The sequence below is a fragment of the Heteronotia binoei genome, chromosome 1 (genome assembly GCF_032191835.1).
Source record: "Heteronotia binoei isolate CCM8104 ecotype False Entrance Well chromosome 1, APGP_CSIRO_Hbin_v1, whole genome shotgun sequence".
Taxonomy (NCBI): Eukaryota; Metazoa; Chordata; class Lepidosauria; order Squamata; family Gekkonidae; genus Heteronotia; species Heteronotia binoei.
Genome location: NC_083223.1, coordinates 168,626,916 through 168,654,537, shown reverse-complemented (window position 1 = coordinate 168,654,537; position 27,622 = coordinate 168,626,916). Strand labels below are relative to the sequence as shown.

Genomic DNA, 27,622 nt, shown 5'->3' with positions numbered 1-27,622 from the left:
CGTTCCAAGGTCGGTAAATTGAGTACCCAGCTTGCTGGGGGGAAAGTGTAGATGACTGAGGAAGGCAATGGCAAACCACCCTGTAAAAAATCTGCAGTGAAAACATTGTGAAAGCAACATCACTCCAGAGTTGGAAACGACAGGTGCTTGCACAAGGGACCTTTCCTTTCCTTCCTGGAGATTACAGTAGCTCCTGTACTAAGCAGGACCGGATCTACATGTTTTTTAAGGGGGGGGGAATTAAAAAATGACACCCCCTTATGGGCCATTCTATCTTATGGTCCCATAGAATACAATGGACTCCTTACCCAATTTGCCCCCCCCCCCCCGTCGGCGCCCGGGGCAAGCACCCCCCTCTGCCCCCCCTAGATCTGGCCCTGGTACTAAGAGCCCTGTAAGTGCTTGGAGGATTGGCTGCATCAGGGGTGTATGGCCTAATATGCAAATGAATTCCTGCTACAAAAAAAACCCCTGGTTAAATCCCTGCAGCACAAGAACACCTTGGCCTAGACTGCACACAAGCAACAGTGGGGTATTTATTATACTAAAACGTGATAGTCTGGAAGTGCTATAAAATAATGATGATTCTAGAATCTTCTAGCAAGGAGCCTGATGATCTGCCATTGATGAAGCAGAAAAAGGAAAGTTTATTTCAAAAAGATCGTCTCTCTCATACCTAATTATTTTGTTTCCTAGGAGAATTTCTGGCAGATAGCCTAAGCAAAGAGAAAGTTAGTGACATATCAAGCATAGAAATCATTGGACATGTATGGACAAGAATATATTCTGTTATGAGAGGACAATATCCAAAAGTAAAATTTCTTTGAAAACTTATTACACTCTTCCTGGTCCATTTCAGCTGGGAGACCCAAATGTCTGCTGCAGGGGAAATTGTCCCCAATCACCTGAGGATAGAGTCAGACTGTGCTTTCACATGGTGGCTGCTTGCAAGTGGATTTTGCTATTCCTACACAGTAAAAATCCAGTTGCAAAGCATGTTATTTAGTGTGTGTGAACACACCCAGAGTGTCTATAATCAATCTCTATACCACTCCCAAACAAGGGATCAATAACTTTAAGCTCTTGGTTCTCTTGATTTTATATTTGCTCACAGGGATGGAATTCTAGCAGGCTCCTTTGCGTATTAGGACACACCCTCTTGATGTAGCTATTCCTCCAAGAGCTTACAAAAAAGAGCCTTGTAAGTTCTTGGAGGATTGGCTACATCAGGAGGTGTGGCCTAATATGCAAAGGAGCTCCTGCTAGAATTTCAGCCCTGTTTGCTCCTTACATTTTGTTCCTGCTAGTATGCTCAGAGAGGTCATCCCAGATCTTTCCAGGCCTAGATGCTTATTAGCTTTAGATATGGTACTATATCGGACACCTTCTCTTGAACTTGAACATAATGAGATTTCATTGAAGCTCCTTTTGAGTAAATATACAGAGAGCCAAGGAGTCATACAATAGTCTTGTCTTCATTCCAAGTGATTTTCTCATATTTAATCATGCCTTGATCTTTGTGTGTTTCATTCTCACAGGCATCAAGTCTTATTTTGTTATTCACTTATTTAATTTCATGGAAGAACACAGTTTATATCTTTCTGAATGAGTAATTGTTTTTTAGTCATATTGCTTAATTTGTTCAGCATGTTTCTAATGGGCAGGTATCAACATGTTATACAAGATCCTGAATGTCTCACTAGACTTTGGTTCCAATAACATTAAATATGCCTCAGAGATCATTTCTGAAGCAGATGAGACATATTGCTAAGGAAACAGTCAAAGCTACACCGTCCATGATGGGCAATTAAATTCATTAAGTGACAGCTGGTGGGGTGCGGATTGCAGAACCTGGTTGCCTTAATTAGGATTCTCCTTTACATTTGCAACTGGCTTTACAGTCTGCAAATAGCTCCCCCTCTCTTACACTAAGAGCCCTGTGGTGAAGAGTGGTAAAGCTGCAGTACTGCAGTCCTAAGCTCTGCTCATGACCTGAGTTTGATTCCTGGTGGAAGCTGGGTTTTCAGGTAACCGGCTCGAGGTTCACTCAGCCTTCCATCCTTCCAAGGGTTGGTAAAATGAGTACTCAGCTTGCTGGGGGGGAAGTGTAGATGACTGGGGAAGGCAATGGGAAACCACCCCGTAAAAAGTCTGCTGTGAAAATGTTGTGAAAGCAGTGTCACCCCAGAGTCGGAAACGACTGGTGCTTGCACAGGGGACTGTTCCTTTTTCCTCTAACACTACAGCTACTTGCATGTTTTCTAAATGAAAACAATGGGAGCATGAGAAAACTGGCTGTATACTCCACACACATACCCTCTTGATCAGGGCTGGCTTCAGCACTTGAGTGCTATCTCCCCATTGCCTTTTGACTGTCCAGTTGCATGCATTCATTCCTCTCAGGGGCACCATTGGTCCTTATTCAACCTTTAAGTCAGAGGTGTCAAATTCATATGAGTGTCAGATCTGACACAAATGTCACTTTCGGGGGCTGGGTCATGCATGTCATAAAATGTAACATGAGGTACTGGAGATATAAGCTTTATAAAGATTATTCCAGATGTCAAATAGCAATAGTAGGTGAATGACAATAGCAGGCTTGATTGTGATATGCAGAAGGGTAGTAGGTGTGGAGATGCCAGTGTTGATAATTAGACATGAAACCTAGGTCTCAATTTCATCCAGGAGGATTCAGTCCAGGAGGATGTAAAGCATAAATGGACATAAGTTTTCTGACTTTAGAAACCACAACATTCACTGGCTGATCTAACAGCAGCAGTGCTCTTACAGAGGAATTTCAAAGAGAGATTAGAAAGAGAGACTGCTGAATTGAAACTGATAATGAAGCTCACAACAATGCATCCTCCTGGACTGAATTGAGAGCTAGTTTTTCTGCATCATTACCAACGTATGCTATTATCATTTGGCATCTGAAATCACTCCTCTCTCCAAGATATAAGGACCAATTCGAGTGTTCTAACTCTTAATCAAGGTCTTTTTGAAAGAAAATAAATCCAGATAGGAACAGAGAGACCCAATCTATTTTTTTAAAAAAACCCAGCAACTATAAATAACACTTCCAATATGGCTTTATATGGACACAGTGTTGGCAACTGCCTGGAGAAAAAAAGATCCTGTCCCTTTAATAGAGCCTTCATGGAATGTTATTTACCTCATGATATGAAAAGCTTCAGGTGCCCATTACCACACATTAAACCTCTGTTAAAGGGTCAGGGCATTTTTCTTAGTCCTGTCAGCAATTCCATAGACATGCACTATCACTTGAGAAGAGTCTTTCCTGCTAAGATCACTACCACAGTGACTGTCTTAATGGTGGCAGATTTAAAGGCATGTAAATTATTTCTTCCAAATTTGCCTCCCCTAAAACTGCCACCAGTAGGGGTCCCAACTCCCCCGCCCTGGCGGGGGCCCCCCGATATAGAAGCCTCCTCCCCCGCCCTCCCAAAATTCGGAACCGGGGGGGAAATGGCGCCATTTTGGTGCCACTCGCTCTTGGGGCATTTGGAGGCAGGGCGGCCTTTTGCAAATCGCAATGGCAAAAAAAAAAAAAGTGCCAGGGAGGCCTTGCGAAGAACAACCCACCCCCGCCTGGCGCCCCTTTTGGAACAGCCTTGAGCCTTTCCGCTTCCTTCCCTTCCCTTCCCCGCTCTGCGATTCCTCTCCCCACCTTTAGAAAGAACTACAACTCCCAGCATGCCTAGCATGGCAGCTTTCCAGGCTTGTAGTTCTCTGGGCCGCTCGCCTCCCATTGGCTTGTGGGGCTGAGCTCCGGACGGGGAGCTATGCTTCCCGCCATGCCCCGCAGCAGGACCCGGGCTTCTGTGAGTCGTCTTCGTTCCCACATGGGGAACAGCTGAGGGAGAAGCGGAAAATGGCTGCAGGCGGCGGGGCGGCTGATGCGGGGCGGGGGCGAAGGCGAGCGAGCTGGGAGGAGACAGCAGGTAAGAGAGACCCCCCCCCCCGTCCAGTAGGGAAGGGGCAGTGGGGCTGGATCTCGCCCCCCAGTTGCAAAAGGGGAGAGAGAGAGGGAGGCGTGGGAATGCCAGAGGGTGAACGGGGATTGTGCATGTTGCTGCGCTTCTCCCGTGCCCTTGAGGGCGACGCATGAAAAAAGCACGTAGGAAGAGTTCAGGGTCCCCAACGGCCCGCCCCAAGCCGGTACACCTGAGCGTGGAGGTGCTACTGCTGATTGGGTTGCCAATCCCCAGGTGTTTAATTATGCTTGTCACAGCCTTGATCTTGGCTCCACCCCTAATGTCTCCTGGCTCCACCCCCAAAGTCCCCAGATATTTCTTGAATTGGACTTGGCAACCCTAGCCACCAGTCTGAAACCAAGCATGCCCGTGACTCCATCGGGCCATCCTTTCACTGCTGACAAAAGGTACCCTTAATAAAAATAGTTTTGATAGTAGAGTTATAAGTGGGTAACATTTCAGAGGAGGCCATTTGGCCAAGCATTTCTCTTGTGTAGCTAGTTCCTGAAGAGTGACTGTGCATGGGCCTGCTTGAAAACAAGCACTGTTCCATCTCCAGTGACCTGTTGCTCTTTTGCCTTGTAGCATATCAAGCATCGTCTGCAAGGATTACAGGCAGGCTGGGTTGTTGAAGAAGACACTTTTCAGAGCTACACTCCTTATGGTTATCGCACGTTCTCAAATATCATCAGCACCCTCAACCCTTCTGCTAAACGGCATTTGGTGCTTGCTTGCCATTATGATTCCAAATACTTTCCACCACAGTGGGATGGCCAAGTGTTCGTTGGAGCTACTGACTCAGCAGTGCCCTGTGCCATGATACTGGAATTGGCACATTCCCTGGACAGACAGCTTCATTTTCTTGAGGTATTTTATACTCTCTCCGGTTGCTTCTACATTAATTATACATTAATCACAACATGGTGGTTGATTGTACTATTTCTTCCCTCATTCTACAGCAGGCTGTCTCAGATGGCACACTGGATTTGTCCCTGAAGTTAATTTTCTTTGACGGAGAAGAAGCATTCGTACGGTGGAGCCCTTCTGATTCTCTGTATGGCTCTCGGCACTTGGCCCGAAAAATGGCAGCTACACCACATCCACCAGGCGCCACAAATACAAATCAGATTCATGGCATTGTAAGTGTGAGTTATGTGTGAGTAATTGTTTCAGGCAACACTCCTAAAGAAACATTTAGCCGGCTTTCTGATAAGTACAACTGTCTGAAATTTCTTGAAAGAATGTCAGGAAAACACCAAGGAACAGGGTCAGAGAGAGGCACCAGCATATTTTGTGACTCTTAGATGTATGTAGCTCAAACAAGTATAGACATCGCTTCTGTCATCTCCTGCAAATCTAGGGCTCGGTCTGGGTGCATCCGGTCAAGGAGTGTTGACAGCTGCCAGCCCATTAGAAGCTCGGCCGGGCTGCGGCTGATGGCCATACAGCGAATGGCATGTTGGGCCAGTAGGCGCTCTGCAAGACAGGTCTCCCAGTCCCCTTGGATGATGCAGCGGAGTGATTCCTTAGTTGACAACCATCCTTTTGGCTTAACTATTGGTGGCCGGGTGGAAGGGGGCTGACCTAATGTGCCTAATCAAGTTTCGGGCATAAAAGTCTTGAAACTTACCTGATGTGAATGCCGTCCCATTGTTGGAGATGAGGGTGTCAGATAAGCCGTGTGTCATGAAGACCCTGCAGAGAGCCCCAATGGCGGCCTGGGAGGAGGTGGACACTACATGGATTAACTTGAGCCACTTCAAGTAGGAGTCCACAATGAGGAAGAAAGTCTGCCCCTGGAAGGGCCCCACAAAGTCCAGATGCAGGTGGGAACAGGGGTTGCATGAGGACTCCCACTGTTGCACTGGTGCTCAAGGTGGTGCTGGACAGGTCTCCTGGCATGGTTGGCATCGGGCGACCCAGGACTCAATAGCGTAATCCAGGCTACCAAATATAGCTGTGGACCAGAGCCTTCATGTGCATGATCCCCGGGTGGGTTTTGTGCAGCACGGTGAGGACTTGCTGCTGCAGTGCTGGGGTTACCACCACCCTACTCTCCCACAACAAACACCCCTTGTGTGCTGAGAGTTCATCCTGGCAAGATGCATATGCTGTAAAATCCAGGCCTACCCTGCTTGTGGGCCACCCCCTCCACACCCAGTTCAAAACTCGGGAGAGGGTCTTGTCCTGGGTGGAAGACCAAGTAATGTCCTTAGCATGAATGGGGCAGTCTGAGAGGGACTCAGCAGAATGTGGTGTGCTGGGGCTGGATTCAGGTCCTTGGATGCCAGTGACAGGCAGCTCAAGGCATCTGCGTGGCCCATTGCCTTCCCCGAGCAATATTGGAGGGCATATTGGTACCCTGCCAGGAAGATGGACCACCTCAAAACCCCTGGCAATAGTATTTGGGGCATTTGGTGGTCAGAGTAAAAAAGATCCAGCAAGGGTTTATGGTTGTGAGGATAGTGAAGGGCCAGCCATAAAGGTAGTCATGAAATTTCTTGACTCCCGCTACAGTGGCCAGACCCTCCTTGTCAATCTGCGCATAGTTGTGCTCTGATTTCTGTAGGGTCCTGGAATAATAAGCCACTAGGACCTCACAGCTGTCCGGCAGCCCGTATGCTAGGACCACCCCCACTCCATATGGAGATGCATCGCAGGCCAAAACAACAGGCAGCTGCTTGTCGAAATAGGCTAGCAAACTGTTGGAGATGATGAGGTTCTTTACCACCTGGAAGGCAGCGGCTTGCCGGCCCCAAACCCTCAGAGCCCTCTTGTCCAGTAGCCTGTAGAGAGGCTCTGCCACTGCCGCCTTGCGGGGAAGGAAGGTGTGGTAAAAGTTCAATAGGCCGAGGAAGGCCTAAAGCTGCGCTTTATTAGTGGGGGCCGGTGTGTTGCAGATGACCCTGACCTTCTCTTGTGAGGGGTGGGTTCTGCAGTGTCCACTGAGTAGCCTAGGAAGTCTATATTCAGGACCCCCAGGAGGCACTTTTTCTTTTTGACCTTCAAACCTGCTGAGTCAAAATGCTGGAGCATAGCGCAGAGGCGGAAGGCGAACTTCTTCTCCATGGCGGTGGCGATTAGCACATCATCAAAAAATGGCTGGATCCTGGGGCTACCTAAAGGAGAGTCCATTAAGTTCTGGAAAATCCCTGAGGCCATGCTGACCCCAAACTGGAGGCGCTTGACTTTAAAAGCACCTCCGTGTTTCATGATTGTTTGTACCTCAGCCGTAGCAGTGTCTACCAGAAGCTGTTGGTAGGCCTGGGCCAAGTCCAATTTGCCAAAGATTTTAGCCTCTGCCAATGATGCTAACACGTGGTTGACCACCTGCTGACTATTCCCGGTCCAAAAGAGGTAAGACTACAGAGTACCCGCACTCAGGCCTTCTCTGCTATGGCTCCACGCCTATGGAACCAGCTTCCGGAAAAAATGCGGGCCCTGCGGGACTTTGAACAGTTCCGCAGGGCCTGCAAGACCATCCTTTTCTGAATGGCCTTCACTGACTAAGAGAGAGACTGCTGAGTAAGCTCACCATCTGTATAATAGCACCAACATATTAATATTAATTTTATCGTTTTAGAATTTTAATAGAATTTTAATTAAACTGTTAAATTAGTATTGTTAAACATTGTACAATGTAAGTATTGATTTGTGTTGTTAGCCGCCCTGAGCCTGCCTTGGCGGGGAGGGCGGGATATAAATAAAATTGATGATGATGATTGATGATGAGCACTGGGCATGTGTGGTCCTGCAGTGCCCTGTTTATGGTACATTTGTAGTCCGTGCAGATGCAGACGTGGCCATCGGGCTTAACTGGGGTGATGATGGGCGTCTCCCAGCATGCATTGGCGACCGGCTCTAGGACCCCTTGCTCCACAAGGTGGTCTAACTTCTCTTCTGTCTTAGGTTTAAGGGCAAAAGGGACACGCTGGGCCTTCAGCTGTATGGGCTGCACATTGGGGCTTAGTTGCAATGCTACTGGAGGACCTGTATAGGTTCCTAGGGTTCCATCGAACACGAATGGAAACTCTCCACAAATTTGCTGACAGTCCATTTTTGCTGAAAGTCCATTTTTGCAGGGGTCTGGTGAATGCCTATCACCTTGATCCCCAAGGGATCGAACCAAGTCTGGCCTAACAAACTGCTCAGGTCTCCATCCACTATGAGCAGTTCCTGAGAACTGTCCGTAATTTACCCAAAAAACCCCGATCCCTAGTATGGCAACCTCCCATTTCTGGAAATCCTGAATAATGACTGGGTATGGGTGCAGCTGGGGTCCCCCCCCGGGCACAGTTGTCTGAGGGTCCAGGCCAAGATGATGGTATGGGAGGCCCCTGAGTCCAACTCCATTTTGCATGGAGCGCCTTCTATTAGAACTGTGGTTTTAATTTTCTCTGGGGAGGGCATAGACAGTAGGCATACCTGGCCGGTCGTTATTGTGAGGGCATGCAATTCTTCCATGACGGCAACCTTGTGGCGTCGGCCATTTTGTCACTTTGGTGGTCCCCCTGATGTCTGGCGGGTTGACTTGATGTCTGGTGGGTCGACTTGGGGCAGTCTGAGTAGAACTCCAGGATGTATCCGGGCACTCCAGGAGTGACAGCCATGGCAGGGCTGGGTGGCAGTGGCAGTTTCGCGGCAGTGCTGGAGCTCGGTGCACTGGACTATGCTAGTTGGTCCTGGGCTTCACTCATCCAGATCCCATCCTCATCGCCACTATAATATAGTGGGTTCAATGCAATGAAGAGGCGAGGTGGTAGTGATCATCAGCTCTTTATTAAGTACAGCATAGTATGGGGTGCAATAAAGGCTGCCTAACAGGGCCCACTATATACAGAGTTCCTGCACAAGCATGTTATTGGATCATTCAAACCAGCAGGGGGCCCAAGTCCCCAAGCTTAGCCCTTATGGCTCCAATGAGGCTTGCAGAAACACCCAATAAGTCTTCACTAAGGTCTGCACGCACAACAGCTATTATCATATCTTACATACACAAAGTGGTTTTTGGCTCAGAACCAGTTATCTGCCAAAAGTTCCAAGAAATATAAGCTTTGTTTTCCAACCACCCATGCTTCATAGATATGGAGAAATAACTAAGAACCATTGCACATCTTCTGAGAGTTCCTTGGGTTTACTATTGGTGGAGTCTATAGTATTACTGATAAGCTTGTATAACTGTAGATTTGTTGTTGTTCAGTCGCACAGTCGAGTCTGACTCTTTGTGACCCCAAGGACAAAGTCACGCCAGGCCCTCCTGTCTTCTACCATCCTCCGAAGTCTGCTCAAAATAACTGTGGATACCCTACATAATAGAAACATGTCAGATAGAATAGAAAACACTGAATTAAAACCAATCTTAAGAGGAGGACAGTTACAGGAACAGCTGGAGTATAATTACAGGGAAAGCCTTTAGGAGTAGGTTAACAGAGTACAGTCAAAGGCCTCTACACTTTGCTGAATGATTTCACCTAGAATGGAGGCAGCTTGCTTCTTTTCTAAACATAGACCATTAGATTTCTTAACATCTTATAACTTTTAATAAAGAATTCACTAAACCAATATTAAGTGTAGTGTATAGGAAGTTCTCAGTTTGGGGTGATAATCACCCAAAGAAACAGTCTTTGCTTAAGTTACCGCTAACCATGCTCTGTGAGTATCTAAAAAAGAAATTATCAGCAAATGTTGACAGTTATCTAAATGAGATTGTTAGATTTCACTGGTGTCTATCCAACATCAAATTTCTCTGGGACAGTCACAAGTTTTTGAATATTTACTGTACCATATCTACTAGTCTTTGAAAATAATATTTAAAGGGCTTATTCCTTTATTGCTTTTTATAGGATCTTTTTGTGCTGTTGGATTTAATTGGTGCTCGAAACCCAACTTTTCCAGTTTATTTTCTGAACACTGCTCGCTGGTTTAGGAGACTTGAAGCAATTGGTAAGGATAAACCATATACTATATGAAGAAATGTTTTTTTTTTCACCCATGGAAAATTACAAAACCAACAATGGCCAGTGCTACTCCTGTACATCCTTGCTTTGTGTGTGTGTGTGTTACATATAGCCAATGAACCATTTTAAACAGGTTTTCTTCAAGCACCAAATAAATAGATCCTCTTTTCAATGGCCAGTTTTATCCATGTATAGTGGCAATGTTCTCATGCTGTTGAGTTTCGGACTAAAAGATTCCTGAAAAATAGGAGGCAGCTTCAGTCTCTATGCCTTGTTGTTGAACACCCAAAAGAAGCTGTTGGCCACTGTTTGAGACAGGATGCTGGACTTAGATGCACCACTGGTCTGATTCAGTAGGACTATTCTTATGCTCTTAATATATCTAGTATTGTGGGATAATGCTTTTCATGGCCAGAAGCAGTGGAGTGAATCTGAATTGTATTCCTGAGTGTCAGAATTTCCTTCCATTAACTATTTAATTTAATTTGCGATTTATACTCCACCCTATCCCGCACATGGACTCAGGGTGGCTTACAACATTAAAACGTTACAATAGCAATAAAGAGGCATATCACAATTAAACATATCAAAACTATTCTGCTTCATTTAGGTAAGGGTTGTTTGTACATTTATATTAATCATATTCCTCTGGTGCATCTTAATTAATGATAGTTGGAATTCAGTTCATCCTATTTCTAACCAACTCTTTCTCTAAGCAGCATTTATCCAGAGGTGACAAAAACAGACTTATTTCAGCCTTTCATCTTTGGCATCAAAAATTATTAGTTTCTTCCAAATCGTTTGCACCATCATTCAAAATTTAGAGATGCTGCAAGACATAAACATGTAGCAAAAAGAGTGGATAGAATCCAATCAACATTAAGCATAGTTAATTCTAATTGATTTCAGTAGAATATTAACAACATTCTTAACTGTTTTCTATGGAAACTAGTAGGGAAAGTGCTTAATTCTACTGGGCTCCATTTCAGAAGTCCACTGCTAATGAACAGGGTGCTTTAACCATCAATTTAATGAAAGCATATTGAGTTCAGTGGTGCTTAGGAGTAAATAATTTCAGATTCCTCTGCCAGAAGTATCTTTGTTGAATCATATGGCAGCATTTTCAAGGAGGATCCATGTAATTTTACTGTATTTAATTTCAGCAACAAAGATTGCTCTCCCTAGACTTAAAAGCAAAATTTAGCCACAAGTATACAGGACTGGATAGTTAAAATCAAGGAGATCTGTGTTCATTTGAGACTTATTTACAAAGAGGAAGGTGCTTGACTCAACTTGATGCTCCATGGGGGTCTGTAATTAATTGATTGCCATTGTGATCTTTAACTGCTTTATGGTGTTCATTCTTTGACTATGTTATGAAATAATTTAAAAAATTTAAAAACATGGGACTAAAGTAGGGACAATTCACATGATATGAAGTCCTCATGGCCACCATGAAGATTTTGTATCCCATGTGAGTTGGGAATCTTGTGCCTCCCTAGCGTGTGGGGAGCCATATTTCAATCATGACAACATCATGTGTGGAGAAGGAACTTCTTTCTCCCCACAACACAAACTATTTCCCTAACCTGAAATTCTCCTAGGAAACTGTTATTTACTCTTTTTGGAATGGTGTGTTGCCATACCATGTAAGTTTCCCACTAGAACAAATAACAGCTCCCCAAGGCTGTTTCAGTTTGCAACAACACTGTGTGTGTAAGGGGGCCCTTATCCACACATACCATGTTAATAGGAATTCAACTTCCACATAACTGTGAGCGACAAAACTCCCAGTGCACATATGATACAAAGCCTCCATGGCAGCCATTAGGACTTTATCATGTGAACTGGCTCATAGAAAACATCTTTTATGATATGAAAACTCTTAAGGAGAACTCCTTCAGAGGGACTTTTCCACCTCCAGCATATAGTCTTTCTGTAGTGATTATATTGTCTTCATTGCTTAAACTTTGTTTTTACTGCAGAGCGAAACCTTCATGATTTGGGTTTGTTGAAGAAACACCCTTCTGAAAGGAAATATTTTCGTGGTGAATTACTAAGAGGACAAGTTGAAGATGACCACATTCCTTTTTTAAGAAGAGGTAAGAAAGAAAAACCACATTTAATGTTCTTTAGTGAGTATAGTAGGACCTGTACTGTTTCTAGCAATTAAGCAAATTAAAATATAATTAAGGAAATAGTCAAGAAAATTAGGGTTGTTACCATGTCTTACCTGGCTCCTGACAGGGGATATTCATCATGTGTGCTTTGCTCACACAGTGCAATGATGTCACCCAGAACTTCTGGGCCAGAAGTGATGTTATCGCTTTGGGCACATAAGGGCGGGGGGGGGGGGAAATGCTCTAGCACGTTGGAAAAAAACTCTATGATTATCAAACTCTAGAGCAGGGGTCCGCAGCCTGTTAGCAACTGGGCTGCGCAGCCTTGCCGCCCCACCCCCTGCAGCAGCACACAGCCTTGCCACCCCCCCTCATGGCACCTCCTCCTCCCTTTGTTTTCGCATTTTTAAGGCCCAGGAAGAGGCAGTGAAGCACCACCTTCCCAGGGTCTTTAAAGGCCTATCCCTCCCGCCAATCAGCTGATTGGCATGGAAACCCACGGCAACAGCAGTGAGCGACTCGCTGAAAAAAGCAGCTCTGCCCTTGCCTCCTCCCCAAGGAAGTAGGGAAGAGGCAAGGACGGCGGTGCGCCGCTGCCACAGTTTTCCCTGTGAAACAGCTGATTGGTGAAGGGGGGGGGGGGTGTCAGCCTTTAAGAGCCCAGGGAGGTGGTGCTTCACCGCCCCTTCCCAGGCCTTAAAATTGCAAAAACGGAGGGAGGATGAGATGCCGCAGGGGGGGGAGGCCAAATTTGGTGCCCCCACCCTGCCAGCCTTGAGGCCGCAGTGGGCAGGCCAGCCCTGGGGCCGGTCCATGGTGCAAAAAAGGTTGGGGACCACTGCTTTAGAGCATCCACCCCACAACATGCCTAGTGCAATAACATCACTTCCAGGTGATATAATCACAATGGGCATATTGCGGCATGCTGGTGCTCTTTGGTTGATGGCCCTGAAATTTGGGGAAAACCTGCCCCTGGTGGGCAGCTGGAAACCCTAATGAAAATATCTGGATGCTTGAGTTGGGAGGCAACATAAAGGGAAGGCCTTGGCCTTAAATACTGTTTGGTGGCCTGTTGAAGCAGCCAGTTAACCACTGTGTGAAACAATGCTGAACTAGATGGACTACTGGTGTGCTGTCTAAGAGGTCCACTTGTGAGGGGGTGTTACTAAAGAAACACATAGAAACTTAAGGGATCTCTTTGGTTGAATGTTAGCAACACAAAAAGCAGTAAATCACAGTGCTATGTTATGGATGAATGCTTCTTCTGATATTCACTGCTTACAGGGCTAAGGCTGTGCTGGAACATCAGAAGTTTTTTCTTCCAGGATTGATGTGAAAACTTAGTTTTCTTGGCTAATAATCACTTGGTACTTTAGTTCAAAACTTTATCTAAAAGTAATCTAATTAAAATAAAATATAGGAATATTAAAATATATAAATCACACCAGCATTTATAAAAACTATTAAAAATAACTGAGAACACATGACATTCCTATGCCATGGTACTTTTATAGAGATTTTTTTACTGATTTATCTATTTCATAATGTTCCTCTGAGCATACAAGTGCTACTTTTAATGAAACTGTGAAGGCTAATTACTAGTTGCTGTGACAGGGTCCTGTTTCTTGGAACTTATATTGGCAGACAAATGGCTGTTCATGAGAAGTGATCGGAACTGGTTCAGGCTTACTGAAAAAATTCAAGGATGCTAACTGTGGATTAAAGCAGTGGAAATGTACAATTCCTGTCTTGAGTTGTTAGAGGAAATCATGAGTACATAGGGTTGCCAGGTTCAACTCAATAAATATCTGGGGACTTTGGAGGCAGAACCAGGAGACTTTGGGGGTGGAGCCAGGAACAAGGGTGTGACAAGCACAACTGAACTCCAAAGAGAGTTCTGACAATCACATTTAAAGGGACTGCACACCTTTTAAATGCCTTCCCTCCATTTGGAAATAATGAGGGATAGGGGCACCTTTTTGAGGGGGCTCATAAAATTGGACCCCCTGATCCAACAGTTTTGAAACTTGGAGAGTCTTTTGATGAGAGGCACTAAATGCTATGCTGAAAATTTGGTGCCTCTACCTCAAAAAACAGCACCCCCCCCAAGCCCCAGATACTCATGGATCAATTCTCTATTATACCCCATGAGAATAGGTCTCCATGGGAATAATGGAGTGCCCAGTAGACATTTCCCTCTCCTCCCACCACTTTCTGATAACCCTGAAGTGGGGGCAGGGCCTCCAAAACAGAGGATCCCCCGCCTGCACCTGGGAATTGGCAACCCTATAAGTAGATTCAATGAACCATAACTGATTCAGACCAATTTAGGAGCAAGGCCTATAAAAATACATACAGGGTAAATTATACATTACATTATGTTTACATTACACTCCATGACAGTGGTCTGATAAAGCCTGATTCATCTTGTTCTTAGGCCACTGCATCCAAAATAAAGTATTGTGGAACAAGCTTTTGTAAACAAGAGCCCAACTCATTATAGCTCATTAAAAGCTTATGTTTAGTCATTTAAATCTTTATCTTAATTGTCACAAGGCTCTACTGCTTTTAATGCAACATATATAAGGTTATATTTCACCCTCAACTTTCAAAACATCTTAGTTCTGACTGGAAAGAGGTATGGGGGGCTGTTTTTTTCAGGCATCACAAATTCTACATGAATCAAATTACTTATTAAGATTCTGTCCAGATAACTACAACATCAGTGATTATCCCTGTCTTTCAGCCCATAACAATCCCATTTGTGAAAAACAGATCAGATAACTTGCACACCCCCAGCAGAAGCTGCCAGGTTCCATGTTATCACAAAGCACTTAATTGCAGTTGGTGGTGGGGTGCAACAGTGACAGTTTATGCTTATGGAAGACAATAATAGAATCATAGAGTTGGAAAGTACCTCCAGGGTCATCTAGTCCAACCCACTGCGCAATGCAGGAAACTCACAAATACCTCCCCCTAAATTCACAGGATCCTCATTGCTGTCAGATGGCCATCTAGCCTCTGTTTAAAAACCTCTAAGGAAGGAGAACCCACCACCTCCTGAGGAACCACTCTAACGGTTAGGAAGTTCTTCCTAATGTTGAGCCAGAAACTCTTTGGATTTAAATTCAACCCACTGATTCTGGACGTACCTTCTAATAATAATAATAATAATAATAATAAAATAATTTTATTTATACCCCGTCCTCCCCACCGAGGTAGGCTCAGGGCGGCTTACAGAGTGTGGCAAAAGCCATATTAAACAATAAAACAATTATACATTCAGTACCATTTAAAATTACCATTAAATTACATAATATAAAAATCTAAAATCAATCTAAAATAATCTTATCTTATTGCTAACTCAATTGTTGATGTTAGTGATGGCATGGTGTTCATTTCAGGTTTCATCTTGGAAGGCTAGCCGGAAGAGGGCGGTTTTGCACGCCCTACGGAATTGGCTAATATCCCGTAGGGCCCGCACCTCTTCCGGCAGCTGGTTCCACCATTGGGGTGCTTTTATAGAGAAGGCCTGTTCTCTGGTTATTTTTAGTTTGGCCTCCTTTGGCCCAGGTACTTCCAGAAGGTTTTGTGAGCTGGATCGCAGTGCTCTCTGGGGAACATATGGAGAGAGGCGGTCCCTAAGGTAAACAGGTCCTCGGCCATATAGGGCTTAGCCTTCTAGGGCTATGGAAAACAATTCCACACCATCCTCTATATGACAGCCCTTCAAGTACTTGAAGATGGTGATCATATCACCTCTCAGCCGCCTCATCTCCAGGCTAAACATGCCCAGCTCCTTCAACCTTTCTTCATATGACTTGGAAACCAGACCCCTCACCATCTTCGTCTCCCTCCTCTGGACCCATTCCAACTTGCCTATATCCTTCTTAAAATGTGGTGCCCAAAACTGAACACAATACTCCAGGTGAGGTCTTACCAGAACAGAGTAAAGCGATACCATCACTTCATGTAATCTGGACACTATTGGGTCCAGTACAAAGTGTTGGTCATTACCTTTAAAGCCTTATATGGCCGATGACCTACCTACCTGAGGGACCGTCTCTCCCCGTATGAACCCCAGAGGGCACTGAGATCAGTTGGGAAAAATCTAATGACCATCCCCGGGCCGAGGGAGACTAAATATCAGAATACTAGGGTACGGGCATTTTCAGTCGCGGCCCCTACCCTATGGAACCGACTCCCCGAGGAGGTGCGGGCCCTGCGGAACCTTGACCAGTTCCGCAGGGCCTGCAAGACCGCCCTTTTTAAACTTGCATACCTGGACTGTTAAGAAGATCGGCAATTAAGCACCCGCCAATGCGGTTAAGACCACACCGCTGAATAACTGCACTTACTGGATTGTTTTAATGTTATTAAGTTAATGTTACTGTTTTATATTGTTAAATGTAAAAGTTTTAACCATTATATGTTTTTATGAAATGTTGTTAACCGCCCTGAGCCTGCCGAGGTGGGGAGGGCGGGATAGAAATAAAATTTATTATTATTATTATTATTATAGTTCTGTTGATACAGCCCAAAATTGCATTTGCCTTTTTTAGCCACGGCATCTCACTGTTGACTCATGTTCAGCATATGGTCCACTAAGACCCCTAGATCCTTTTTGCACATACTACTGCTAAGACAAGTCTCTCCCATCCTATAACCATGCATTGGATTTTTCCTACCTAAATGCAGAACTTTACATTTATCCCTGTTAAATTCATTTTATTGGTTTTAGCCCAGTTTTCCAGCCTGAAGATCATCCTTATAATATAGTGGGTCTTATACAATGATGAGGCGAAGTGATAGTTAACATAGCTCTTTTATTGAATACAGCATGGTATAGCGCTGCCTAAGAAGACTACTGTCTTGGGCCTTGGGGCCCACTATATACACACCCAAGTTCCCACGCTGCCTGTGACTGGACTGTTCAAACCAGCTGGGGGCTCTTAATTGGAGCAGGGCAGCAGAGATCCTACTGCCTATTGTTCCTGAGTCCCCAAGCTCTGTCCTTCTGGCCCCAGTGAGCCAGGCAAGAACTCCAGCTTATACAATTCTACGCACATATACAACAATCCTGTATCTGTCTTCTACTGTATTTGCAACCCCTCCCGATTTAGTAACATCTATAATTTAATAAGCATTCCCTCTATTCCTTCATACATATCATTTATAAAGATGTTGAAGACAAGCAGGAAGCTATGAGCTATAGATACAGAACCCAAAGGTGGTTACAATTCCTAGTTGTCTAACTTGAGCCCCTAATCTGAAGATTCAGTCATTATAATATTCCAAGTTTAAGAATCTATTTGCCACATCCTTACTTTACTTGCCAGGAAACAGTGCATTCAGATGGCGAACAGGCTGTGTCAGAGGAATTACTAGTCTTTCACTTGTGAGAAAATACTCCCCATCTTTTCCTTTAAGGTGTACACTGGGGAAAATAACAGTGCAGTCTCTAAGCAGCTAGTCCCTTCTAAATTCATTGGCTTCAGTGGATTTACACCCTTCTAAATCTACATGGGATCCCACTGTGTGTGTGTTTGTGGCATCAACAGCTAGAAGAGTAATCCCCTTATTTCTGCTCACATCTATTTGTGTGATCACAAACCTCTAATTCTGACTTAGTGCTACTGAAGGGAGAAGTGCTAAGTACTGCTACAGCAGAGAAGACTGTCAAGAGATGGGGGATAGGGAAAGTAAGGCTAAAGAGAATGCATGAAAAGTTAAACTTGCTTTTTTTCCACCTCCACCTCCCTCCCTTCCCTTCCCCATCTATGTGTCTTCTTTCCTTCCTTCCCTCCTTCCTGCTGCTCTCAAACATCTGATGTTTATTCTATGTGGCTCTTACATTAAAGCAAGTTTGACCACCCCTGTGCTCAAGGAACAGAAGGCAAAGCAAGCCAGGAGGGAAAGTAGAGCCACCCTTGGATATATAATTTCATTTCTATACAAATTTGTAACATTTGGTAGCATGACTGTAATTAAACGAACGCCTTTAGCAGATTAATCACAGGGGGAACATTTCTGTCCCCAGAACTGCAAGGTAAGGGACCACTTGCATATTTTTCAGAGGCTGTTAAAAATGACATTCGTTCTAATCCTGTAATATCTCTTGAGAAATTCCAGAGAGGTAGTTAGATTCACCTATTGTACCAAAAATCAGCCATTGATATATTGACTGTATCATTGTGGCACTTGGTATTCCAGCAAGTGTGTTGAGGCATAAGCTTCTGTGGACTTCAATCTCACTAAATCCTGAATTCCTAGCTTACTGCAGAGAGTAAAGGATGTTCCTTCAGTGTTTGTTTACATACACTATTGATCTTGTTATCTTGCTCCTCCTCTGCAGTAGCTAGCTGGAAACAGCTCACACCCACAGAATGGAACTTATTCATTCAGTTGGATTCTACATTCATTTGTACAAAATGGCAACACAACCACAATCATAATTTGCATCATTTTACCTTTTAACCTCACTTTGTGAAAAAGTTATTCACTCTCAATTCAAGCTGCATGCACTGAGGTGATAACTTCATATATTTTTAGGACATAGGCTCTGGTCCATTGAAGTTTTAAAGGTTGCCAGCCTCCAGGTGGGACCTGGAGATCTCCTGCTTTTGCAACTGGTCTCCAGCTGGCAGAGATCAGCTCCCCTGGAGCAAATGGCTGCTTTGAAGGGTGGACTCTATGGCATTGCAAGATGCTGAGACCCCTACCCTACCCAAAACCCGCTCTCTCCCAGGTCCACTCCCAACGTCTCCAGGTATTTTCCAACCCAAACCTGGCAACCCTATTATCATATGACCTTTTGTTTATTTAATTATAATATTGAGAAACATCAACTGAGGGGTAACATGATAGAGGTTTACAAGATTATGTATGGGATAGAGTAAGTAGAGAAAGAAGTACTTATCTTCCTTTCTCACAATACGAGAACTCATGGACTTTCAATGAAATTGCTGAGCAGTTGGATTAGAATTGATAAAAAGAAGTACCTCTTCACCCAAAGGGTTATTAACACATGGAATTCACTGCCACAGGAGGTGATGGTGGCTACAAGCATAGACAGCTTCAAGAGGGGATTAGATAAACATATGGAGCAGAGGTCCATCAGTGGCTATTAGCCACAGCTTACTGTTGGAACTCTCTGTCTGGGGCAGTGATGCTCTGTATTCTTGGTGCTTGGGGGTACAATGGAAGCGCTTCTAGTGTCCTGGCCCCACTGATGGACCTCCTGATGGCACTTGGGTTTTTTGGCCACTGTGTGACACAGAATGTTGGACTGGATGGGCCATTGGCCTGATCCAACATGGCTTCTCATGTTCTTATGATCTTATGAAACTTTATGCTTTCAGTTTCCTATAAAGGTACTTAATCCTTTCAAATAAACACATTTTGATTTCAGCATCTGATTGGAATTAGGCAGATGATTGACTATTTAATTGGTTGATTGCTGTTTTCAGAGACATCTTGCTAGGACCAGAGTACATTAAAGAAGCTGTTTCCTATGTTCGGATATAACTCCCTTTGCCAATACACTTTAGGCAGGAATGGAGCATGGAATTCTCAGTCCCATTTAATGTGGCAGAATGACACATGGTTTAAATGGTATCCCATATGTTTAAATACTGGAAACTAGTTTTCCTTTTTTATGTGACTGTCCATTTTTAATAGCAGTGGACCTTGGGACAGATAATTTACTGGGTGAAAATTTACTGAAAGGAAAACATCTGGGTGAAAATTTACTGAAAGGAAAACATCTAACTAAAGCCAAGTGTAGTTTATATATACTGTGTAGTTTGTACACAGTATACACACACAGGCTACACTTACAGTAGCTTCAACAAGAGCTTAAATCTTACTGTCTCATTCTTTGTCTTCTATTTCTATCAGGGGTTCCAATCCTTCACTTGATATCAGATCCTTTTCCTAAAGTGTGGCACACCATGGCAGACAATGAAGAAAATCTCGACAAGCTGACCATTGACAACCTCAACAAAATTCTACAGGTCTTTGTGCTGGAGTATCTGTCTTGACAACATTCTTGGTGCCACCAAATGGCTGCTCTTAAATACTACCCCAGACCGTATTTGTTATTCCCAAGAACAGGTGTCCAGTTTATTTAGGAATAAAATATTCTCCTTGCTCTAGTCTAGATGACAACTGGAACAGACTATTCTTGATAATTCAATATTGATGTAGAAAGCTTTTAATAATCTCTTCCATAGAAATGTACTGATAGAGCCCAAAGTTAATTATGTCAACCAAATTGAAAAGAAACTCACTTTAATACAAAATTCTGTTGCAGCAAAAGCAAACAAAAAATAAAAATTGGCCCCATTTCTCATTGTAAGAAGAGAAATAACCACTACACCTGTTTATTTTAAAACAATTTGAGTAGAGCGCTGTTACAAAGAGCTACAAATACACTGTTTTTAAAAAATTTCAGAGGGGAGAAATCTTAGGACACTGGTATGAGAGTGCACTAGGCCCTCACATGCATAGCTACTGCAACAGCACATCATGTTCTTGTGGATTATTTCCTGCAAAAAGCTCCTACCCTAGTGAATCTCAGGGCCTACTCTACCGTTGGAGTTTATACCACTCACATCCCGCAGATCATTCTGAAGCAAAGCCTTAGTTCCCAAGACCCACACTTTGCACAGGGTTCTATTAACCAGGAACTCTGAGCTTGGATTACAACTGTGCACATTTGAAAAATGACACACATTAAATTATGACATAGTTGAAGTTAGTACATGATGCCATGAATAGCTAAAAGATAATTTATCAGGGGTCAAAGGATTACTGAAGGAGAAAAGGGAAATGGCTGAGAAGCTGAATGCATTTTTTGCCTCTGTCTTCACTGTGAAAGATGAGAAGTGTTTGCCTGCTCCAGAACCACTTATTTCGGAAGGGGTGTTGAAAGACCTGAATCAAATTGAGGTGACAAGAGAGGAGGTCCTACAACTGATGGACGAATTAAAAACTAATAAGTCACCAGGTCTGGATGGCATACATCCAAGAGTTCTGAAAGAATTCAAAGTTAAACTTGTGGATCTTCTGACAAAAATATGTAATCTTTCATTGAAATCTGCCTCCGTTCCTGAGGACTGGAAGGTAGCAAATGTCACCCCCATCTTTAAAAAGGGTTCCAGAGGAGATCCGGGAAATTACAGGCCAGTCAGTCTGACTTCAATACCGGGAAAGTTGGTAGAAACCATTATCAAGGACAGAATGAGTAGGCACATTGATGAACACAAGTTATTGAGGAAGATTCAGCATGGGTTCTGTAAGGGAAGATCTTGCCTCACTAACCTGTTACAGTTCTTTGAGAGGGTGAACAAACATGTGGAGAAAGGAGACCCAATAGATGTTGTTTACCTTGACTTCCAGAAAGCTTTTGATAAAGTTCTTCATCAAAGACTCCTTAGTAAGCTCGAGAGCTCGGGAGTAAAAGGACAGGTCCTCTTGTGGATCAAAAACTGGCTAATTAGGAAGCAAAGAGTGAGTATAAATGGGCAGTCTTCGCAATAGAGGACGATAAGCAGTGGGGTGCCGCAGGGCTCAGTACTGGGTCCCATGCTCTTTAACCTGTTCATAAATGATTTGGAGTTGGGAGTGAGCAGTGAAGTGGCCAAGTTTACAGATGACACTAAATTGTTCAGGGTGGTGAGAACCAGAGAGGATTGTGAGGCGCTCTAAAGGGATCTGTTGAGGCTGGGTGAGTGGGCATCAACGTGGCAGATGAGGTTCAATGTGGCCAAGTGCAAAGTAATGCACATTGGGGCCAAGAATCCCAGCTACAAATACAAGTTGATGGGGTGTGAACTGGCAGAGACTGACCAAGAGAGAGATCCTGGGGTCGTGGTAGATAACTCACTGAAAATGTCAAGACAGTGTGCGATTGCAATAAAAAAAGGCCAATGCCATGCTGGGAATTATTAGAAGGGAAATGAAAACAAATCAGCCAGTATCATAATGCCCCTGTATAAATCGATGGTGCGGTCTCATTTGGAATACTGTGTACAATTCTGGTCGCCGCACCTCAAAAAGGATACTATAGCATTGGGAAAAGTCCAGAAAAGGGCTACTAGAATGATTAAAGGGTTGGAACACTTACCCTATGAAGAAAGGTTAAAACGCTTGGGGCTCTTTAGCTTGGAGAAACGTCGATTGTGGGGTGACATGATAGAGGTTTACAAAATCATGCACGGGATGGAGAAAGGAGAGAAAGAAGTCCTTTTCTCCCTTTCTCACAATACAAGAACTCATGGGCATTAAATGAAATTGCTGAGCAGTTCGGTTAAAACAGATAGAAGGAAATACTTCTTCACCCAAAGGGTGGTTAACATGTGGAATTCGCTGCCACAGGAGGTGGTGGCGGCTACAAGCATAGGCAGCTTCAAGAGGGGGTTAGATAAAAATATGGAGCAGAGGTCCATCAGTGGCTATTAGCCACAGTGTGTGTGTGTGTATATATATATATATATTTGGCCACTGTGACACAGAGTGTTGGACTGGATGGGCCATTGGTCTGATCCAACATGGCTTCTCTTATGTTATTAAAACATCACAAACATTTAAGCAGTACTTCATTAGCAGAAAAAATTAAAAACTAAATGGGATACATTCTTACTTCAGACATAAGCTAGACATTCTGTACGAGCCTCTTCCTTATTACCAAGAGATCATTACTATTCAAAAACAATTATAGACTACTTTGAAAAGCAGTGTTTCCAACCATCTGAACTCCAGTAGGTTAACCAAAACCTCTTCTAAACTCTTCCAAGATTTATCCAGGTTTTGTCCAAGTTTAACACTTTATTTTCCTGCAAATCATCCAACAAAGATGGACATAAAAACAAATCATCCAACAAAGATGGACATAAAAATACATCTGCAATAGTAACAACCATAAAAGAACCAACAGAAGTATTGTAAACCTCACAGTAATATTAAAACAGTCTCTTCATGTCAAAACTGGAGTGTTTATCCAAGCAGGTTTAGGTTTTTAAAATAGGAAATGTTTTTCCAGTTAAGGAAAATGTGACTTTAAAAAGTCCATGTGATTGCATTAAAAAGTTCATATGATTTCATCAGAGGCTCTGAAGTTCTAAGAAAGTTATGAAGAATGTTATGTCCCAGATAACACTCCCTAATTATCAAATTAAGAAGAGGATACAGAAACCGTTTTTTTAAATATTTATTCTTTTCTGGTATGTTACGCTGTAACCATTTAGGGGGGAAATTATAATTCAGCTCTTTATTTTAAAAAGTTCAGGGTATGTCAGTTTTTGAGAGCAGTAACTGTTTTAAGATTAAAAGAAAACACGAACATAGATTTTCATGATTGTTGGGAATACTTGATGCCAGTTACCTAGAAAATCTGAATGGTCTTGTAAAAGGTGAGCAATAAAATAAGTGAAAAAATTCTCACAATAAATATGGGGAAAGTTTATTAGGGTCTGGATTGATCTCGAGTACCAGTTCCATATCTGTGGGGGGGATTTACAAAGCCAGTCCTATATCCCTGGGTTGTTCCTATCCCTGGCATTCCAAATCCTTGAGTGAATGCACTGCTGTAAGGTACAGTTCCACGGCTGAAGCCTACACCATAAGGTCGGGTCTGAGTGTTCAGGAGAATGACTGGGTTCATATTTTTGCCTGGTGTGTTAAAAGAAAATTCTGGAGGCGGGCTACTTGGTTTCGCTGGAGTAGATGTAGCAGGATTAGAGTTTTCTGCAGTCTTTAAAGCTGGCATTGGAATGATGTGATGGTCTGAAAGGTTCAGCATATTGTTGGCAATAGGTCCAGAAGCCAAGGTAGGTCTGATCCAGTCATCTTTGAAAATCTGAACAGTTAAAGTAGACACTAGAGTGTATAACCGATTAGTCACATGAGCGAGTACCATTTGTTCATTGGCATCTCTTCGAATTCTCACATGTACTGATCCAGCCTACAAAGCAAATTAACAATGAACTTAGTTACAAGAAGATTATATAAACTTAAATGATTTATCAGCACTTTTTTCTTAAAATTCCTGATACAAGTTCTGCCTACCTAAGAGAAACTATTCAGATTTGGTGAAGCTACTGTTTAAAATAACATGCAAAAGAGGTGACTGTTGCTTGGGAAAATTGTACTTGATTAGATTGTTCTGCCAATTGTAAAGGCAGTCCAACTGTCTCTACCAGATCTTGTGAAGAAATGGAGAATGAGGTTGTAGCAATTGCTAGTAGTACCTTCTTTCATCTTGATTCAACCCTTCTGGATTTGTCTCATCTAACCATGTTGATAAGAACTGCTCTAACTTTGAGACTAGATTACTGTAATGTGCCCCATATGAGGCTGTCCTTGGAAGACAATTCAACCAGTTTCAGAATGCAGCAGCTTGTCAAGAAAAAGCAGTCACCATGTGCATAGGATGCCAACATTAAAACGACTATTATTGGCAACAAGTATGCTTCAGATTCAACTCAAAGTGTCCGTTCTTACCTTCAAAACCCTTTACAATTTGTGACCTGCATGCCTGAAGATCTGTCCCTCTTGTATGAAACCATGCCTCATCACTTTTCAGCACAGCAGTTTCTCCTCATGGCAACTGGTAACTCAATATATTTTTTCCATTATTACTCTGCCCTTCCTAACAAGCTCCCATAGAATGCAAGGGTGGCTCCAGCCTTTCCAAAAGCATACAAGGTCACATGATTCACAGGCGCTTTTATCCAAGTTGTTTAATTTGTTGAATTTAATCTGTTTGGAGTGTTGCTTGGAGGCTATTTATATATTAAGCACAATACATTTCTACTGTGGATTGTTTATTTGGATCTACATTATAAGCCAATTTTGTTGACCTTTATATTTGTGACCATTTGCTCTGAAAATAGGATTTTACTTTGTCTGTTTTCCTTTCTATTGCTGTAAGCTGCTCTGAGTTCTGGAAAAGTTATTTAAAAAATAAAAATACATACCAGAGTACCAAAGCCCAATGTCCAGAAATGTTCATTTCGAACCTCTAAGACACCATCTAAAGTAGACACCTAGATCAATACATAAATGGTACATAGTATTGTTAAGAAACAATCCAGAACACAATCCACCACCTCTCACTTTTTGGAAAAACTTAGTGTATTAGACGTGTGGTATGCAATGATACAAAGGCTCTCCAGCACAAGGCTAATTGAATGAACTGCATGTTCTCCCAACAGCTGTTTATCAGCAGGGCTTGCACTAGACAACTTCTCAGAACAGAGTGTCTGAGTTAGCTTCTTTTTTAAAACCTTAGATGTTGTTTTTTATAATGGCATATTTATAAAAAGGCTGCTTCTCTAAGTAACCTGGAAACAAGCCTTACTGAATTCAATAGGACACTCAAGCAAATGCTCACAAATCATGATGCAAATCTATTCATTCCTATATTAATTACTGCTTTAGGAAAGCATAAGATTTTTGTAACAACACTATATACTTAATAAGTAAAATGCTTAATCACTTATTTGAGTACCACCACAAGAGTTGCATATCATGTATTCTACAAAATACCAATGATGGAAAAATATACTAGAAGAGCTGAAAAGTTATAAAATTATCATACTAAAGCTGCATACTTGTGATGGATAGACATTTTATTCAGGTTCTTTAATATAATGGCATGAGCTTAGTTTCAGTACAGAATTCTTATGACTAATATTTTTGTCTCCCAAACAGCTGGGATGGAATTCGCAAGGAATGTGGCCCCCAATCAAAGGATTTCCCCTGCCAAATTGCAGACAGAACAGAAAGGATCCCTATTCACAAGCCATTATAAAATTCTCCCATGTTGAATAAGCAAACAAAGGCATAATAATAGCTTTAAAGGGGGATTAGATAGATTCATGAAGAATAGGTCTACCAATGGCTACTAGCCATGGAGACTGAGGGGAACCTTCACATTAGAGGCACTAATCCTCTGAATCCCAGTGCCAGGAGGCAACATCAGGAGGTTTCAGCCTCTATGCTCTGCTGTTGGCTCTCCAGAGGAACTGATTGTCACAGTGTGAGACAGGATGCTGGACTAGACGGATCACTGACAATGTTCCCTCTAAGCTCCAGTGTTGTGAGTAAAAAATCTACCTTGTGAGCATAAAAGCTAGTAGCATTAAACTTGCGAGCAAGTCTACATTTGACTATTGTGCAAATTAGTTTTAGATTATTTCTATAACCTTGTAAAAATGTCAGAAGGAATTCTTTTAAACTATATTTTAAGAATAATTTAAACATTATAAGAGAAAACAGAATCAAGTCAGATTTTATTACAGAAAATGTCATCTATGGGGGTAGACCAGGCTTCCAGAAAACAGGTCTACCCTCCCCTTGCCACTATATTGGTAGACCTGGCCTTGGACTGTCAACTCTGCATTGAGCCCTAGAAAACATATCAGCGCTTGGGAAGGACTCGTGTAGTCTAGTTTTTTTTTTAGTGAAATGTGACAACCAGCATTACAGATCAAGTATAACTGAGGAGGAACAATAACTGTCTCAACCCTGCCTAACAAACAGGAAGTTGCAAAGGAGGAGGAGACTGGATTTATACCCTGCCCTTCACTACCCAAAGGAGTCTCAGAGCGGCTTACAATCTCCTTCCCCTCCCCACAACAGACATCCTGGAAGTAGCTCTGACAGAAGCTGCTCTTGAAAGGAACAGCTCTGTGAGAATTTGTGACTGACTCAAGGTCACATCAGCAGGTGCATATGGGGAATCAAACCTGGTTCTCCCAGATAAGAGTCTGGACAGTTAACCATTACACCAAAGAAGAAGAAGAAGATATTGGATTTATATCCCGCCCTCCACTCCGAAGAGTCTCAGAGCGGCTCACACTCTCCTTTACCTCCCTCCCCCACAACAGTCACCCTGTGAGGTGGGTGGGGCTGGAGAGGGCTCTCACAGCAGCTGCCCTTTCAAGGACAACCTCTGCCAACCTATGGCTGACCCAAGGCCATTCCAGCAGGTGCAAGTGGAGGAGTGGGGAATCAAACCCGGTTCTCCCAGATAAGAGTCCGCACACTTAACCACTACACCAAACCGGCTCTCCAAACTGACTCTTAAATGTTATCAACTTGCCCAAACTACTTACTTATTCAAATATTTATATTCCATTTTCCCCTGTGACTTAAGGCAGCTTGCAAATCATACTGAAAAGCATAACAGGGGTGTGCAAAAAAATTGATTTGTTTTCTGGCTTATTATAGCCTATGGGGATCGTTATAGTCAATAGTTGGTCCAGGGTATCTGGGGCTGGGGGGGAGAGCTGGTTTTTGGGTATAGGCACCAAATTTGCAGCATAGCTGCTGGTCCCTCTCTTCAAACCCCTGTCTTAAGTTTCAAAAAGAGCGGACCAGAGGGTCCAATTCTATGGGTCCGAGAAGGAGGTGCTCCCATCCTCCATTGTTTCCAATGGGGAGGAAAAGTGCCTTCTAGTAGGCTGAACTAAAAATTCCTGTGCTGCTAGCTAAAATTTTGTGTGCCAGAACCCCCTAGAGCAGGTGTGTCAAACATACAGCC

The 27,622-nt window shown here is 43.2% G+C and overlaps 2 protein-coding genes across 4 annotated transcripts in view; one reads left to right on the top strand and one right to left on the bottom strand.

The window, feature by feature from the left end:
• QPCT (glutaminyl-peptide cyclotransferase) overlaps window positions 1–27,622 on the top strand; it is a 440,295-nt gene that overhangs the window by 12,171 nt on the left and 400,502 nt on the right. The window contains exons 3-7 of one of the 2 annotated variants that reach the window (XM_060243998.1): window positions 4,581–4,862; window positions 4,955–5,134; window positions 9,839–9,938; window positions 11,938–12,054; window positions 19,972–20,144. In XM_060243998.1, coding sequence (XP_060099981.1) covers window positions 4,581–4,862; window positions 4,955–5,134; window positions 9,839–9,938; window positions 11,938–12,054; window positions 19,972–20,114 — 822 coding nt within the window. In that variant the 3' untranslated portion in view covers window positions 20,115–20,144. Of the gene's footprint in view, window positions 1–4,580; window positions 4,863–4,954; window positions 5,135–9,838; window positions 9,939–11,937; window positions 12,055–19,971; window positions 20,444–27,622 lie in introns of those variants that run through there. The other variant, XM_060243986.1, reaches the window with a different exon arrangement.
• The window catches only part of SLC30A6 (solute carrier family 30 member 6), a 33,957-nt gene continuing 29,849 nt past the window's right edge, over window positions 23,515–27,622 (bottom strand). For both annotated transcript variants that reach the window (XM_060243962.1, XM_060243972.1), the window contains 2 exons: window positions 25,053–25,121; window positions 23,515–24,037 (listed from right to left, as the gene is read on the bottom strand). In XM_060243962.1, coding sequence (XP_060099945.1) covers window positions 23,540–24,037; window positions 25,053–25,121 — 567 coding nt within the window. In that variant the 3' untranslated portion in view covers window positions 23,515–23,539. The remainder of the gene's footprint in view (window positions 24,038–25,052; window positions 25,122–27,622) is intronic.